At 34.2% G+C, this 19,197-nt stretch overlaps 1 protein-coding gene across 1 annotated transcript in view; it reads left to right on the plus strand.

Annotated features, from left to right (window-relative positions):
* LOC132428592 (sodium channel protein type 3 subunit alpha-like) overlaps positions 1-19,197 on the plus strand; it is an 88,729-nt gene that overhangs the window by 30,899 nt on the left and 38,633 nt on the right. Inside the window, exons 11-14 of the mRNA XM_060016659.1 lie at positions 5,231-5,515; positions 11,372-11,719; positions 12,763-12,895; positions 14,238-14,476. Of these exons, the coding sequence (XP_059872642.1) occupies positions 5,231-5,515; positions 11,372-11,719; positions 12,763-12,895; positions 14,238-14,476 (1,005 nt within the window). The remainder of the gene's footprint in view (positions 1-5,230; positions 5,516-11,371; positions 11,720-12,762; positions 12,896-14,237; positions 14,477-19,197) is intronic.

A 19,197-nucleotide genomic window follows, 5' to 3' on the forward strand; every position in this document is an offset into this window, starting at 1 on the left:
TTAAGCGTTTTTAACTTTGATAAAGTACAGTTTATCAAACTTTTTTTTCTGTTTCTTCGATCATGCTTTTGGTGTTGCATCTAAGAAATTTCTGCCAAATCAAAATCACAAATATTTTCTCCTAATTTTTCTTCTGAAATTTTTATAGTTTTATGTTTTGTATTTAGGTCAATGACCCATTTTAAGTTAATTTTTGTGTAAGGTGGTGTGATTTATGTGTTGAGGCTTTTTTTGCATATGGATATCTAATTATTCCAGCACCACTTGTTGAACAAAATATCTTTGCTCCACTAAACAGTCACTGAACCTTTGTCAAAAATCAATTGTCCATATGTGAGTGAGTCTATTTCTGGATTCTATCCTATTCAATTGATTTGTTTGCTTCTCTTTGTACCAAAACTGTACTCTCTTAATCACTGTAGCTATTTGATAGCTACAGTCTTGAAATCAGATAGTCTTTTTCAAGACTGTTTTGACTATTCCAGGTCAAATATATTTTAAAAATGTATAGCTTCATATGAGTTTTAGAATCAGCTTGTCAATTCAGTATGGATAGTTTCTATTGTTATGTCTTCAAATTTATCATCTTTTCTCCTGCAACACTGGATTTGCCATTAATCCCATCCACTGTATTTTTCATCTCAGACATTACAGTTTTCACCTCTAAAAGCTTGATCTGCATCTCTTTTATATCTCCCACACAGCTAACATTTTGAACATACACAATACAGTTATAATAACTGTTTAGAGTCCTAAAGTCCTTGTCTGCTAATTCTAACATCTGTGTCAGATCTTGGTCAATTTTCATAATTTATTCTTCATTTTTGGTTACATATTCCTGATTTTTTTTTGCATTTCTGACAATCTTCAATTAAATTCCAGACGTCTGAAACTTTACCTTTTGGGGTGCTGGATATTGTTGTATTCCTATAAAAATTCTCAATCCTTGTTTGGGAGCATAGTTAAATTACTTATAAACAGTTTGATCTTTTCCATCTTCAAACCTTTGAAGATTTGTTAGGTAGAACTTAGAATTTTATCTAAGGCTAATTATTCCCTACGACTAAGTGAAAATCCTTCTGAAAATTCTACCCAATGGCCCATTCATATAGTGTCTTCAAAACCATTGTTACATGTATTTAGTCTGTTTTAGTGGTTGTTTCAGAGGAAGAGCAAATCTGAGCTGTTACTATATCTTGATCAGAAGCAGAAGTCCAAATAACTTTTGTGCATAGTGATTTTTTTCAGATGGATGTTTCCAAATATTTGAAGCATTATTCAAATGTCAGTAAATCCTTGTAATCTTCGTCTTACCATTGGGTACAGAGCAGTATCATGGTTATAGTTTATTGAGTTTTATGAGAAAAGCCATAAACAAATTTGGTGATTCTTGAAAATCTTATAAAGTATACATCATGCTTGCCATAAATTTCTATATTTCAAGTATCTAAGAGTTTATTCCAGATCACTACAAATAAAACACATCTGTAAGATAATGAAATAAGATAGCTATTTGCAGGGCAAAGAATTTCTTCATTTTGAAGCTTAAATAAATGTTATAGGAAATAATATACATGTATACATAGATAATGCACAGTTGTATTTTAAAGCATTGGATTATTCTATTATCATTTATAAGAACAGACAAAGCGATGTGCTTGAAAATACTAAACAGACATACAGTACAGGGGTAAGAATGTACTCTGAAATTCAGCCACTTTAGGGAAAATATGGCATCAATTAAAAGAGTATAATCTTTTAAATTTAGCAGTAAAAGTGCACTATGTCTAACAGAAGTTTAAAGAACTTAATTATCTCTATCCTAATTAGGTCAGCTAAAAAATGTCAGTTCTTTTCACTTAAAAGTCAGTTATTGGATTACAGTGATCAAATCATGATTTGACTCAGCTTTAGCTTCATACACAAAAAAAAATTATACTGATTCCAGGGTATCTTATCCCAGTGTTTTAATATTGACTGGGATGGCACAGGACTAAGTTAATTTTACTTCCTTATTGACAATGCAGTTGGCAATGACCAATAAATAGCCAGTGTTCAAGGAGAGGAGGGAGTGGAGGCAGGTGGGAGGGGGGGTGGACTTAGTCCACCCAGGAGATCACTGGTGCTCCAGTGTAATGTGAGTCTTGCTGACCACCTCTGACTCTTCAAAAGCTACTATCTAGCTAATGACTTCATGAAGCCTAGCATCATTTCCATTTTTATTTAATAACTGTTGAAGGACCTCCTAGTGCTAGTCATTGTTTAGACATGAAAAAAAATTTTCGTATTCAGCTCAGTGGATTCACAAACCAAGTACAACTTTAAAAGACAGAGAGAGGAAAGCCAACAAAGAAAGAAATGCTTTGTCCTATACCGTCATATTTGTGTTCGGCATTTAATTTGTGATCTTTAAACGTCTAATAGTGCCCAACATAGCATATTCCATAGCAGTATATATTGGTCTGATAGGAAAAATTTAGAAGCAAGCTTTGGGGCAAAATTAGAAATAGTGGCATTTAAGAGATCCAATATAATTAGGGGTAGAATTGTAATAAGTATAGTTAATGTCTTGTAGTTTTAAAATGGGATTTTAAAACTGGATCTTATGTTTACAGTGAAGTATAATCACACATAGTCATGTGGTTTTATTTTTTAAGGACACACAGATACAGTAAGTTATAGAGCCTATTTTGAATCACACAGAAATGATATAAGAAAAAGCAAATGTTACTCCCTGTGGAAATATTAGCACATACTTGTTATTTGTTACAAGAGGAATTCAGCAAGGCAGTTGTGAAAGTAACCCTATTAGTCTAAGTAAACAGGACACTGGCCATGTCACAGAGCTGGGTATAAACAGGTACACAGACATGGGAGGTGACAGGAAACATCTGCCTTTGAAAGGGAATTGGCAAATCCCTGGAAGTGGAACAAATGACAAATTTGAGTTAACGAGTGACACAGAAAATGTGTTGTGTTGGGAGGTTACCGTTGTTGCCTTGCAAATCTGTTTGGTTTTGAGTTACTCCAACTGTTACCCATGATAGGTAGGGAAATCATGTCTTATGCAAAACAAATTCCAGAAGTGATTTAAATGAACTGAGTTTCAGAATTATGGCAAGGGAATATTACCACCACTTCCACGTCCTTTGTTCGTGATGACAAACAAGCCAATAAATTATTAGCACTATGTGTTGTGTGTTTCTGCCTATACAAAATGGAAGGGAGAACTGACTTTATTCGGATAAAAAGAAATATATATATATATATATTCATTCTTTCAAGGAGTGGTGTATATTATGTATCTCCTATGTATCAAGCACTATGCAACTATATTTAACTTGCTACAGATTAGTACTTCATTTATCCACTTTATTTTACACATTTATATTAAACATTCGTATTTATAAAGGGCCCTTAATATTTCTCATCTTTCATTACTGATGATATTAAAAGTGATACTGATGATCAAGAATTCAATAAAATAATCTGGTTATCTGATTATATGCAATTCTATAAGTTCTGAATTAAAGTTTCATTTAAATGTTAGGCATTGTCCTATATCGAGTCTTAGATCTGGGTTTCCATGATGAATATAGTATTCAATATAAACATTTTACGTGTTGCTTAGCCTAACACACATATTCAGTACTATATGTAATGCTATAGTTCCCATCCCTGGGGTCATGTTAATCTCAGAGAATTTGTATCACAGCACCTTTAGTTTTAAACCTTTTTTAAAATCTTTAGTTGAGATGAGATTCAGAAATGGAAGCTACTTTGGAAGGTTTGCTTCTCAAGGAGGAGGAAACATAAAGCACAACATGTTGTCAAAGCATTCAATATGAGTTTTATCTTCTTTTCTAAAATATGTTTCTATTATACAGACCATTCTGACACATAGTTTTTATGAGATCTTAAAAAGTCAAGTCTAAGTATGTCTTGTTCTTCCCCCACCCTCACTCAGTGTCTAAGACAACTGACAGCACGATGCCTTTTTTCGCCTTAATTCACCAAATATTTACTGAGTCTTTTTTTACGTCAGGAGACAGAAGAGGCAATGTGCGCGCGCGCGCACACACACACACACACACACACACACACACACACAATGACAGAATTCCTAACTAGCTTAGAGTCTAAGTGGAGAAGATAGAACAAAATGGTAGCTATATTAGATTTGTTTGTATTCAGTAATGACATATGTAAAGAGTTGAACCAATATTCTCATAATTTAATCATTTATGTTTATAAACAGGAATATACTTAATGAGAACTCAGTTTTGAGTTTTATATCTTCTCCAGTTTGGTTAGATCAATCCCCATCTAAAACTACTATTCATATAAATAAAAATACAAAACATCTGGCATGCCATGTTTCACCTCCGACCTGCTGTGTTTCTTTAGTAGGTACAGAAATTCAAAATGCTTAAGTATATTTAGTGATGAAATATGAAAAGAAAGTATTTCAAGAAGTACTCATAATCCCTTGAATGATTATTTCAGGTACTTACTGACTTATATGTTAATCATTTGTTACTATTTATAATAATAATAAATAATATATAAACATTTAAAATTTAAAGCTAAAAGTGCTATCTAATAAATTAATCATGTTAAACTGTGAGATTAATATGACCCCAGGAATGGGAACAATAACACTGAATGTGATTCAAATAAAGGAAGAGGATCAACTAGCCAATACATTCCCACTACTCCCATCTAGAGGTAAAAGAGTAGACACTTTAAATGCTTTGAGTTCACAAAAAAAGAAAAGAAAAAGACTTTTGTCCTAGATTTAGAAGGAAAAAATACCACTAGGTTGTTCACAATCACAAGTGGGAGGAATAAACCTATGGATGGAATTGGAATAGTAATCAGACCAAGAACCACCACTTAGAGAACATTTGCTTTTAAAGTGTAGAAGATATTTTTAAGAGAGCAGTTGTTCCCTGAAATGAAGCTAATCTCAACAGAGTTTTTAAAAAAAAGACTCTTCAGAAGATGTGCCAAACCAGACTTTTCTAGTCTTAATGCATAAGCTAACATATTGCTTTATACTATTTAAAATTGTCATTATTAAGTAAACTCTCTTGTAGTAAAACACAATGAAATGACCAGAAGACATCATTTTCACATATAGTTAATAGTCTTAAATAGCAACATTTGTATCACATTCAACTGTTCCAAAGTTGTATGTTCTAAATAATGCCTGGTTTTGTTTAAACAGGCAGTTGCAGCAGCAGCAGCTGCTTCAAGAGATTTCAGTGGAATAGGTGGGTTAGGAGAGCTCTTGGAAAGCTCTTCAGAAGCATCAAAATTAAGCTCTAAAAGTGCTAAGGAGTGGAGGAACCGAAGAAAGAAAAGAAGACAGAGGGAGCATCTTGAAGGAAACAAAGGAGCGGGAAACAGGTTTCCCAAATCTGTATCTGAGGACAGTGTCAAAAGAAGATTCCTTTTCTCCATGGATGGAAATCGACTGACTAGTGACAAGAAATTCTACTCCCCTCATCAGGTATGGTTTTCTACTAAGTGCTCCAGTTTGTTTTGTCATTGTTGTACTTTGGTATATTTTTTGTAATACCTGATTTAAATGAGGGACGGGGAACTAACATTTAATACGATTATTTAAATTTATACCCTAAAGTGTCTTTAAAAGGGACTTTTATTAAATCATTAATAACTTTTATTTTAAGGTAATCAGTTTTAAGCATTGCACTATTTTGAGACCATTTTCTTAATCAGCTTTTTGAGGAAGTGGGGGAGTGAAAACTATCTATCAGATTTTTTTCTTCAGTGAGACAGTTTTGTAATCCCTCGTTTACCTTTTCCATTTTGAGACCTCAGATGAACCTACTTTTTTTGCATATGGATTTCTGCCTTTATTATCTGAGGTTGTGATGCAAGATATGTATGAATTTTGAAAAGAAATGTCTCTGGATTTTTGCTTTTATCTTTTTTTAAAATAAATTTATTTATTTATTTATTTATTTTTGTTTGCATTGGGTCTTTATTGCCGCACGTGGGCTTTCCCTTGTTGCAGCGAGCGAGGGCTACTCTTCATTATGGCACGTGGGCTTATCACTGCAGTGGCTTCTCTTGTTGCAGAGCTCGGGCTCTAGGCACGTGGGCTTCAGTAGTTGTGGTATGCGGGTTCAGTGGTTGTGGTGCACGGGCTTAGTTGCTCCGCAGCATGTGGGATCTTCCTGGACCAGGGCTCGAACCTGTGTCCCCTGCATTGGCAGGCAGACTCCCAACCACTGTGCCACCAGGGAAGCCCTGCTTTCATCTTTTGATATGAGAACTGTACTCTCATGAGCTTCCATTGTGCTGATATGGTGTCATGCCTTGATACATTACAATGAAGTTATGACCTAAATGCTCTCGAAGAGAACTAAATTAAAGACAGTCTGTTTTTGCTCTGATTTAATGCCAAGTACCCAATTCTTCAGCATATTTTCAAGTCAAAGAGGGAAAATAGTTTCAACTCTTTGTTTATAAGTTTTATCAGTTGCATAATGAAGAGTAAATAGTTATGAAATCTGTGATAAGTACAATTATGGCTTTGAACCCTATCTGGTTCCATTAGAATTCCATGGGCTATGAATTATTAACTCTTCTAATTATATTAATCTGGGTCAGAATTATGTCCTAAAGATAATGCTTTGAGAGACACGCTATATAATTAAGTTAAATCAAAAAACTGTACATCATCCAAGGGATCTTATAAAAAACAAATATTTTTGAAAAAATGGAGTGATAAGCACAAAATTCAGTATAGTGTTTAGCACTTGGCTGAGGAAAATGCATATGCTAGTTAACAATGGGTGTTTATTTTATAGTTTATATTGAATATGTAAGAATTTTAAAAAGAAATAAACTCTATATTAATAACTTATAACTTGAATTTTCATATTAGGACAAAATATATATGCACACACAAAAATTTATAAGACAAAAACCATTTCCCTACAGATAATGCCAGTATCAAGAGATCCAACTATTACCTTGCATAGTACAAATATAAAGTATGGTATTACATGAGTATAATACATTTGGGATTAACTTGAGGCTCAATAGGCCAAGTTAATTTCTCAGATTAGATTTTTTGGCTTAAACTTCACTCCTGATATTTTAGCATTATTAAGACCATTAGGAGTCATTCAGATTAGGAATATTTGATATTATAGCATAATGACTTAAGGCTTATGTTCATATCTCCACTCCAAATTAGTTCTGTGACCTTGAGTCACTTGTACTTTGTAAAATTTCTGTAAAATGGGGTAATAATGTCTACCTTAAAGAGCTGTGGGTGCTTAAAGAGTTCTATATATTAAGCAATATAGAGAAACCCTATGTGACAAATAGTAGAGCTCTTATTAAGTTAAAATGGGTCATTGAATTACAAATTAGGAAAACTAAAATTTTTTGAGTAGTTTCAGTTATCACAAATGTATACACATAGTAGTAATAATTACATGAACATATTTAGGTGTTTTGAAAATAGCACTATTTCCATCATTGTTTCATCATATAATGCTCAAATAAAAGCTTGTGGATCAGTTCACTCAGCCAAAAGCTTGTGGATCAGTTCACTCAGCCAATCCACATTGATCACCTACTATGTGGAAGAAAGAGTTCTAGAAAAAAATCTCAATGAACAAAACAATATAATTCACTGACCTCATGGAACTTTATACTAAAGGAAGAGATAGATAATAAACAAGATAAGTAAGTTATAGACTATGTCAGAAAGTGATAAGTGCTATGGAAAAAAAAAATAAAGCAGGAAAAGGGGATTAGGAACACTAACCGGTGGTACAAAAAAAAAAAGAATTTAAATAGGGTGGGTTGGGAAGCCCTCACTGTAAAGGAGAAATCTCAGCAAAGATTTTGAGGAGGCAAGGGGAGAGGCTATCTCATAAAAGAGCATTTCAGGCTCACTGAAGAGCAAGTGTAAGGCCCTGATGTGGTAATATGCCCAGAATGTTCAAGAAGCAGCTGGAAGGCCTCTGTTGAGTGAACCACAGAGAGGGAACGGCACAGGGAAGTTAGCTGAAAGCCAGAGTTTAAATACTAAAAACAGAATTGGCATATACCTACGTTATATGTAGTTCATTTCATATTTGTAAATAGACAGATAGTGACATACGTAGAGGTAGGTAGGTAGATAGGGAGAGAGAGAAAGAGATGATAGGATGATAGACAGATAGATAGATAGATAGGTAGATGAAATAGATAGATAGTAGATGTTGCAAAAGAAAAAGAAATCGCCTATTAGCACTGATAGTTACATATCCCAGTAAAGACAGGCAGAGAGCATCACCACAACTCACAAGCAAAAATATACCAGAAGCACTTTACAGTGTCTGGTTGTATAAACAAACTCTCTAAAAGGTAAGAGAATCAGTGGAGGTAGTGGGGATAGGAAGCATAAGATGGACATGGCATAATGTTCAACACAAACATATTTTCTAACAATGTTAAGGCCAAGAAGCCATAAATAATGGGTACCCTGTCCTCTACTAACATAAACTTTACATGTTATTTTATATTTATTATATTATTTTATTCTTAAATAGATAATACATGTTCCTAGACAGCATGAAAAAGTACTTAAAGGCATACAATGGAAAGTGAATCCCCCCAAAGATTTTATCTATGTTGTCTGGACATGAGGAGACTATTTTAAACCAGAAGCTTTATAGCTAGAACCAAGTGTAGTTGTTGACTTATTGAAAACATTGATAAGCTACATATATTTAACTTGAAATGCTATTAAGTGAGTATTTCCAACAAATACTCACTTTACATGCTTCTACTAGAACATCTTCAAATTCCCTGCATCTTCCATTTTGACATCCCATTCCACTTCAGGTTCAGTCCCTACATGCAGGATTGTGTCTTACACACCTAAATTCTTCTATTTTCCCTTTTGTTACTGAAAATTAAGAAAAAGAGTTCAGATTTACCTTCTTGGAACAAGGCAAAAGAAAAAGATGTCTGGAATTTATATTTTGGCATGCCTGAGGCAAAGAAAAATGGCCTTTAGGTCCTTAAAACATAAAAGCTTGTTTTCCGTAGAGAAAGAGCTGCCACAGCTGTGGGTATTCCCTCCACTCTGCTGCATCTTCTAGTGTGTTATTTTTGGTTTATTTTCCCTCAATACTATTTTTGCTATCTTCTTTTCTCAGTTTCTGTTGCCTTGAAAGCTGTGCTCACACCCATTATTATACTTTCCAAAGAGTGCATAGAAGTTTCAAATAAACCCAAGGATCTGGAACGCCTTTGAAAACAGCCTGACATAAAAACATGCAAATTAAAGGCATGTACCAGATACGTTATGGATGTACACACATACCACATACTCCCAACCAATACTGTGTATACAGATTTTCAGTTTCCAAAGACAGTATTCTAACACAGGTATATTAAGATGATTGTATTGAGCCATCCTAGGAATTAGTGTAAGACAATGTTGGTATTCCTCTTAGTGTAGGGTGAGGTCCACCTGCATTAGAATCACCTAGAATGTATGTTGAATACTCAGATTCCAGAGTCCTACCCCCTGTTTACTGAATCCCAATTCCAGAAAGCTGGGACCTAAAAATACACTAAGGTTTCAAATATGAGTCTGAACATACAAATATCATATTGATAATTTAAATTGAGTCTGAAGAGATTAAAAACATTACCATTCCTTATTACTGAGAGCTGAATTAATGTCTTCACAATGTCTAATTTCTTGATCACTTTGATGACTGGAAAATTAGTCTAACTACCGACTGACATTGGGTAAACAAACCTTCTGCATGAACTGAGTATCACATACACACAGTCTCAGGCTAGATAAGCTGGGCAGTCAATAATTCCTGTGAATGTTTCTAACCAAATCCAAAGCAATAGCACATTTCTCAATGAATAGTATCTTTCCAGAACATCACTGAGACAGACGGCAAAAAGATTATTCTAGTGCTTTGCAGGCAGGGAAAAGCCATAAAAATAAAACTAAAAATGGGGCCTAAGAAAATCAGCATGACCTAATTAGGCAGAGGGACCAAAAATAAATTTGAGGGAGTCTGCCTTTCTTACGTTTTTTTCCACTAGAATTATTTTCTTTGGTTTTACACCGAAGCTTGGAGGAAGAAAGGGAAAGTCCAGGCATGTTTCCTGCTGGCATATGGATATGTATGCGTATGTATGTGTATGTATGTATATACGTTACCCTGGCTATGCAGAGAGATAGAACAGGCCATGAGAAACTGCTGGGGGTGAGAGGGGAATATTGGAAATGTCATTGTTAATGAGCAAGGTAGTTAAACAAAGATTCTGCAAGAGAATAGAGATGTTTTTGAAAACTCACCAAGGCTAAAATAAACACAGAATTATTTGATGCTGCTGATTTAAAGTCCATTGAAAAACTGGAAGAAGGGGCTTCATGCTAAATCCTCATTTTCAAGTACCAGAAACTGTTTGCTTGATTTATTCACAAACAAATATAATTTTAAAAGTTTCTGAATCATCCAGTTCCTTTTAATAAAGTTAAACTGAGATTAGAAGGATAAGCTGTCTTCTACATCACCCTTATTGGTAAAGTCATGTGTAAATGTCTTACTTTTTTAAGGCAGTGTTAAATTTTAAGTAAGAATAGTAATTTATACAGCAATTTAGGCATTCTCTATGTTGTGTTTGCTATGACATATATTCCCTCAAAACAGGTGAATCATTAGTAGCCATTTGGGAAACTGTTAGCAAATTTAGAAGATAGCATCATAGGTTAAGTTTTGTGACTTTTATGCCCATGTGGATAGAGACAAGCAAGTCCAGAAAAAAAAGAGTAATTTCCTTTTAGAACTCAAAATAAGAGAATGGAGAGATAATGGTTTCATTTTTAAATCATTATCCAAAAGTAACATATTTGGTACAAATATTTTAAATTTAAGCCAACAGTCTCACTGAACCATAACTTGTTTTCCAAGTTGTGTGCCCTTTCAGACCATAGCATTTAGGAGTGAAAGCCACCTACCAAAAAGAATCATTTGTCCTCTCCAGCATCAGGTTCTGCTCCTAGAATATTACAGTAACAAAATCCACCTCACAGTACTAGAGTGAAGATTAAATGAAGTGGTCACGCACTTAGTAGATTGCATATCAGAATTCTTAATCAGAAAAACTACTCTTTTATACTTAAATTTGCATTGTGGTCTTTAATAAAAATATCAAAACATATGAGTTCTCTGTAAACTTGATTACCTGTGTTTAAGAGCAAGACTATTCTAACCCAAAAGCAAATAGATTCTGTAATATTAAGACTTTTATTAAATAGTTGTGTCCCCCATCCCAATTCTTTTCTTCCTTGCTCTCTCCTCAGTCTCTATTAAGTATCCGTGGCTCCCTGTTTTCCCCACGACGCAATAGCAAAACGAGTATTTTCAGCTTCAGAGGTCGGGCAAAGGATATTGGTTCTGAAAATGACTTTGCTGATGATGAACACAGTACATTTGAAGACAGCGAGAGCAGGAGAGACTCACTGTTTGTGCCACACAGACACGGAGAGCGACGCAACAGTAACGTTAGTCAGGCCAGTATGTCATCCAGGATGGTGCCAGGGCTTCCAGCAAATGGGAAGATGCACAGCACTGTGGATTGCAATGGTGTGGTTTCCTTGGTGGGTGGACCATCAGCTCTAACCTCACCTACTGGACAACTTCCACCAGAGGTGATAATAGATAATAAATTAGCTCTACTGACATTATATACCAATTTTAAATTACCAAGGCCTGGGCATTTTAGCCTGTTATACCAACCTGCTTCCCCAAACTGAAAGTCCTTAAAAATAATATATGATTTATTGAATGGAAAACAATAGGATCTTTAGAACCAACTAAATTGTGTGGGACCATTAACTTCCAAATGCTTTAGGTTAAAAGAGCCCAGTTTTTAGAGACTGGGATGAAACTCGTATCTGCAAATTCAGTCGACCTACCAGCACAAAATAATGGGCATTTTGACAACCAAATTGCTATTATAGATGTTTGTCGACCCAGAATTGTATAATAATCTATTCATATTCTGGAAATTTCATATACTTAAAATTCAATATTGTAATGACCAATATATTGATAATGGGCACTTTTCATACAAGTGTCAATATTACAGTGACTCTAAAATGTTTTGATGTCTATTAAATGACTCTAAAGTGTTTTGATTTCTTATAGGATGGCATATAGAAATAACTAAAGAAATCTCAGGAAAGCACACACATTTCATTGTACATCTGTGTTTGTGCATGGAAAAAAATTGGCCCATATATGTCAATATTTTCAATAAAGCCTCAAAGATAATAATTCAGCCTTAAGACTATATAATACTATTATTTGTTTTGGGGGAAGATTGATCTGATTATTAATCATTGAGATAAGTTAAAATTCCTTGCATTTGAATGAAATGGAATAATATATGACTTTGGCATGCTTATGAAAATTTTCCCTGAAAATTCCAACAGGTAAACTAAAATATTTCTGCAACATAATTGCCTTATATAATTACATCCAACTAGTAAATTCTTGTTTTAACCCTTTAGGGTACCACCTGTGATTTTTTTAAGTATTTATAACTTAATAATAAATTTAGTATTTTACTATTACTTGAAAATTGTTACTTGGGAAAACTGCACGTAGCATGCCTTTCCAGAGAAATGCTATGTTGTGTTGTATTATTCATTGAAAAGGGTGGTTTGAGCCAGCAGTGTTTGGTTTGCAGGGTACCACCACTGAAACAGAAGTCAGAAAGAGAAGGCTAAGTTCTTACCAGATTTCAATGGAGATGCTAGAGGATTCCTCCGGAAGACAAAGAGCCATGAGCATAGCCAGCATCCTGACTAACACAATGGAGGGTAAGAAGAAGGTCATGGGATAGTCAGCTTCCTATGATTATATACTTTATGAAACTATTATTTATTCCCATAGAATTACGAAAGTCAGTTACCCAAGATCAAAATTGTATAATAGACCTAAGTAGATAATATATGGAATACACTATTATCACATTGATTACAAAAACTAATATGTCCTTATTTCTTTTTGATTCTGGTTCTCATCTGAAGAGTGATATTTCACCACTTGATACCTCATCAGTGAGGATTTATCCTTATATTATCCTTAAGCAATTAGAGTAAAAACTTGCCTTTTTAAGTTTTAGAAGCACAAGGAAACATCTCTTTCAAGCTTCAATCTGTTGTCCAGGCATGGAGGTAGTGATGGGTTGGGGAGGCATATGAATGAGTTGGAGGAATCAAAACCTATGCTCCACTTCGACAGGGACCCTAAAAAAAGATTTTTTCCTCCATCTTCCACATACACAGAAACCATTACATTCCTCCAATGAACAGCTGACACAAATATTTGTTGATTTTGATACACTGGAATGAGCAGCAACAATTACTTCCTTGTTCATTCATTAAGTCCCCATTTCTTCAAGTTTGGAGGAATATTATATTAGTACTGCAATTTTATAAATCATTTATAAGTCATATCTAATATGAATTCTTTAGAAAACTTCAATTACATTTTGTATCTTATCCCATTGGCGTACTAGATATACAAATGGGCATATAATAATTATAATAGGTTTCACCCATTAAATTACTAGTGCCTTTTTAATATATTAAGCTAAAATTCTGAAAAATATATGAGTAATTATGAATAACAGAACTAGATTTGGCTCTAAATCTATATTAAAAAGAAGGGCATACTACATTCTCAGTGTGTGGAAGATCAATGCTGATGTGGAGACAGAGAGAGGAAAGAATGGGTCACACACATTAATAAGGATCACAGCTTTAGACAGTATTCTTAAAAAGGTCTTTCAAAAGAATAATTGTTTGATATATTTAATAATTCTAAAATCTTACTTTAAAATTCTGTTTTGATAAAGAAAATATAGCAATTTAATGACCCATTACCTATTTAATAGATAATTAAGTTAGTTTGAGGCAAAATATTAAATTCAAAGTATTTATTTTCTGTTTAATTAAAGGAGAAAGTCTATTTACTTGACATTTTTTATGAATATATTGTGAAAATATTTAATGGGATTGTCTTCTCAAGTCTGTTAAACTAATATGAACTTCCAACCCCAAGTAGAAGCATCAATTTTATCAAATAATGTATAATCTGCAACAACAACAATTTGTTTTTATTGTTATTTACTACTCTTACTCTTTATTGTTCCTCCAGAGCTTGAAGAATCTAGGCAGAAATGTCCACCATGCTGGTATAGATTTGCCAATGTGTTCTTGATCTGGGACTGCTGTGATCCATGGTTAAAAGTAAAGCATCTTGTGAATTTAATTGTTATGGATCCATTTGTTGATCTTGCCATCACTATTTGCATTGTCTTGAATACCCTCTTCATGGCCATGGAGCACTACCCAATGACTGGTCAATTCAGTAGTGTGTTGACTGTAGGAAACCTGGTGAGTTCATTTGATGTTTACTTATTTACTTTGTCAGGGATGGGGCAGATAGACCAAAGAAGAAATCCATTTGTGCTGTGTGGAACCCCCTAATTATACCGTCTTTCTTCATAGGAAGAAATATCTAAAGGAATATTGAAGGTATTCTCAGTGATAAGGTCTAGAATTCGGGTATAAATGCTGACTATTGAGACCAACATCTGTGCTGACTGATCATGGTGTCTTACCCTTTGTAAACTTGTTAAAATCTTTACTGTCATTCTTGCTGGAAATATAGGCCCAGAGAAACAATGACGTCTAATTCTGGCTCCACAAGCATGCAGTTTTAGCACACATAGCTTCTGAAGAAATCATGTTCTTTGAAGAGAATACATAAGGATTGATTTCTGTGCAAAAGAGGGCATAGTTGTTTCAAATTGAACTTCTTAATAAAATGCTTCAGTAGAATTCACAGAAGAGAAGAAATAGTTGATAAAAATGCATTTGTAATTTAGCCACATTTTTGGTTCAAGTTACTTGGGCAGACATCTGTGTATGTGTATGCTGACTTGTACATTTCCTCCTAAATGTATATGAAGAATCTGAAATGGATGAACAAATAAGAAAAGAATTTACATAGTTTATTAATCAAGACCTTTTTTGGCACAAGACAGAAAGAACTCAAACTAGCTTAAGAGGAAAGTCTTTTTGACTGACTCATGGAATGGAAAGAAAAAGATGAACTACCAAAACATATGAAGGGTAATTTTGCAATTGGGCTTCAGGATGGGCTTCAGGATATCCTTTAACCAAGGGACTGGATATAGTCCAAACATTCATTGCATCTTTTCTCTGTAGGTCAGGAACATGATCAGCCATAGCTCATTGGTTTTACATCTTGTAACCTCTGCACTGGAAAAAGACTGGATCTCTTTTTCAGTTCCAGCTCAGACTCTCGTGATAGGATTCTATTCAGCATAACCTGGGTCAGATGCTCACCTGTGGTTTCATCAGCATTGGCGAGGGTGGAGTCATGTGAAAATGGCAGTCCTTAGGAATTACACAGGTGGAGGAACTATTCCCAACAGAAAGAAGAAAGCGAATACTGGGCAGACAATTGCATAAATGTCTACTCCAATAAGAGAACTCAACTCCACTGCATTATAGAACACCCACCAGATTCTTGACACTTTCTTCATCTTTGACACCTGTGATACTGATTGTTTTTTCCAGTTTCTCCTTCATCGGAAGGAGATGATTTCTCCTTCATCTTTCCAATCACTCTACCTCTGCGCCCTTGTCTGGACTTCTCTTCTTTTACCTATTAAGGCTATGTTTTTCACTCAATATTACTATGTACTCAACAACTCTAGGTATTACCTACAATTATAGAGTAAGTTGTGTTCCATTCCTGTATTTCCAACAGTTACAGATCATTGCTCCAGGATAACTTTAAACACAGTATGAGACATCTGAAATATCATCTTTCTCACAATTTACTGAAAGCCCTAAAAATCTCAATTTAGTCTTGTATTACCTCTAGTAGTAGCCTTCCAACTTCAAAGAGCCTTCCAGCTTCGAAGATAGCCATTTGACTTACTTTCTCTTTATTTCTTATATATTTATACAATTTTATATGAAGACCCATTATTTTTTTTTCCAGGTATCAACTTCTTTACTCCTGTAACTACTATTAAAATCATATTTCTAGTACTCTGCACTCAGTATGCTTTCATCTTGTTAAAGTATCTATTGCCTATATTTGTGGTTCAACACTCTTAACTGGTTTTCAAAACTCCCTATCTGATTCCATCCTTCCTATACCAGCTTATTTTCCTTTGGTTCCTAACCAACCACCAGCAGTCTTATCAGAACAGCCTTGTCACTATAACACACAAATGTTTATATGCTTACATATAGGATAGTATATCACTGTTCTCTACCTTCACATTTAAAGTACTCCAACTCAAATCACTTCATCTCAATTCTTCATATTCTTCAAGGTCCAACTGAAGCCTCATTTCCTCTAATATGATACTCAGCCCATATCAAACACACTTTTTCTTAATTCCTAATGCATTTGTGAATAGAACTTAGTTGAATATTAAACAAAATCCACTATAAATTACTCCATGGCAGAGCTCACATCCCATTTTTCTTTTGTATCTTGCAGAGCGTTTACATGGTTGTAGCTCAATAAATAACCAACTGCTTGTTTCCTACCCAAAAAGGCATCATGCAGCATCTTTTCATAAAAGAACATGGGTTTGGAGTCAGGTGGAACTGGGTTTGACCTTACTAATAATGAAGCATCTGGACAAGTTTGATAAAAAATCTGAGTCTTTGTTTTCTATTATTGAAATGGATATAATACTACTCATCTCACAGAGTTGCTGTGAAGATCTAATGAGATAATGTGAAAACACGTAGCACTGTGCCTGGCATCTAGCACGTGCTCAATAAACAATTTCCTTCCTCTTCTGTATGCTATTAACCTTTCTTTGAAATACTGACGGAAAATAGTTCTGCTCTAGCTGCTGTATTTTTCCCAGGATATTAGACAGTTAGGGAAGTTGAACAGTTAGGGAAAATTTTGGAAATTTGTCAGAGTGAAGCAGAAAACTGAGGTTTTATAGAATTTCAATGTTGAAGCAACTGAGTATGGAGGGATAGGATAAGAGACATTGGATTATAGGACAATCAAATGGAAAAGCACTAGACTAAAGCAACAAATTTGGGTCCAAATCCAGTTGTCCATGCTAAATATCTGGGTGGTCTTAAAAAAGTCACAAGTATTTCCTTCTCATGAGCACAATGTGTTGGACTAGATGTCCCTCATTCTAAAATCTGTAACTTTGAGTAGTGATGGAGATAATGAAGTAGGGAAGTGGGGTTCTACCACTGGTTGACTGTTTGTGGTAGAACCATGCATAAGCTGAGCTTACTGTTGGGAAAACAAGACTCTTGAAGACAGAGAGTGTAGACGACAGAGAACAGACTTAACTATTTCTAACCTTAGGAATAAGAGAATGTGTAAACTGACTGTTACTATTGGCTAAAAGCTCATTATGAGTAGTAGTAATAATGTTGTATATCTGTAAAGTATTTCATAGTTTTACATATCTTATTTTATACCCACAACAAGCTTTATAATAAATATTTATATATGAAAAATTATATATATATAATATATATATACACAGAGAAAAAGAGAGAATATATTCCTTATAGCATGGGTACTTAGCTGAATTTGGATTTATATTATACTCCATGGATGGATGTTACATCGCATATTCTGTGGGGATTTTACAGTTTTCTCATTAAAATAAATTTAAAATTTCTATGGACTAGTTTATTACTACGCAAATGATTGCATATTGCCTTACAAATAAGGACATGGAGTTTTTTGGTTGAATTGATAACAAAAGAATTTTCCATAAAAGAGTTGTGGAACTTCCAGTCTTTACTTAGATCAATGTGCCTTTTTGTTTCCTCTTTCTGGAGCATATAAAAATTACATCACTTCCTTTTGATTGGATTGATCAAATTTGAGTATCAAGAGACCTCAAATCTCTATTGAGTTTCTCTAAGATGCTCTGTTTTGCTTTCATTTTTAAATTTTGTTTTAACCATTATAAAACCCATGCACTCATCTTAGGGATTCTATAAGCAAGGAATCTTCCATCAATCATAGTAGGTTAGATAACCTCTTCATCATACAAACATTTCCAACTAACCTGTAACTTTTTCTTCAGGGAATATTGATAGCGATCTGTAGCTCCTACACTATTTTTCTTACTATAACTTTCCTAACCAGTGATTAGAGGTCCATGATATCCCTTTATTCTGCTAGACCTAGATGGGAACTTAGAAAATGGTACCTGTTCTAAAAATCTTACAGGCTATTTGCAAATAAAAGTCTAAAGAAACATAATTAGCAAAATTATTTTAATTAAATGGTGTGGTGTAGGATATGAATTCAAAATCTCAGGAAAGGGACATGATAACTTTTTGAAGGAAAAAAATGGCTCGTTTATTGAAAGATAAAACCATGGGAGCCAAATTCTAGACCTCACCTATGAAGCCACTCTCATCAATGAAGAAGTGTTATTTGGCCATCTAACTCCTCTCCTAGTGTAATATAAAACTGCCTTCTCGTCTCTTTCTAACAACTACTAATAAAGTTCTTGTGTAACAATAATTGTGTGTACACTACAGTTTGTAATAGAATTTGCTAAGCAATATAATACTGATAGAAATCCAAGAATATTAAACACAGACCTGATGAAACATCTCACTATCCTCATCTGACAGATGAGATAAAAGAAAATCATAAATGTTAAATGATGTCCCACCATTTTTCTTTAAATATATTTCAATTTCATCCTTCAAAAAAGAATCAACAACAACAACAAATATTTAAAGATACAAATCCAAAAGGCATGAGGATGATAAAACTAAAACCATTAAAACAAGAAGCTAATAGTAATGGAGCGAAAGGCGGCTACAGTTATGTCAAATTCACTACAGAAGAGTGGAATGTCAGTCTGGACAAGAAGAGGTTCTGTGGAGCAAACTGATCGATATTCAAACTTGAGCCTTTAGAACTAACATTTCTATCTTTTTAATGTATGTATCAACAGAACTTTCCTCTCTAAGTAAATACTCAGTAAGGAAACTTTCTTATCCCTGAACTGAGACCTTAAGCCCTAACATTTGATCATCCAAGCCCAGTACCCCCC

Source organism: Delphinus delphis, chromosome 7 (assembly GCF_949987515.2).
Source record: "Delphinus delphis chromosome 7, mDelDel1.2, whole genome shotgun sequence".
Classification (NCBI taxonomy): Eukaryota; Metazoa; Chordata; class Mammalia; order Artiodactyla; family Delphinidae; genus Delphinus; species Delphinus delphis.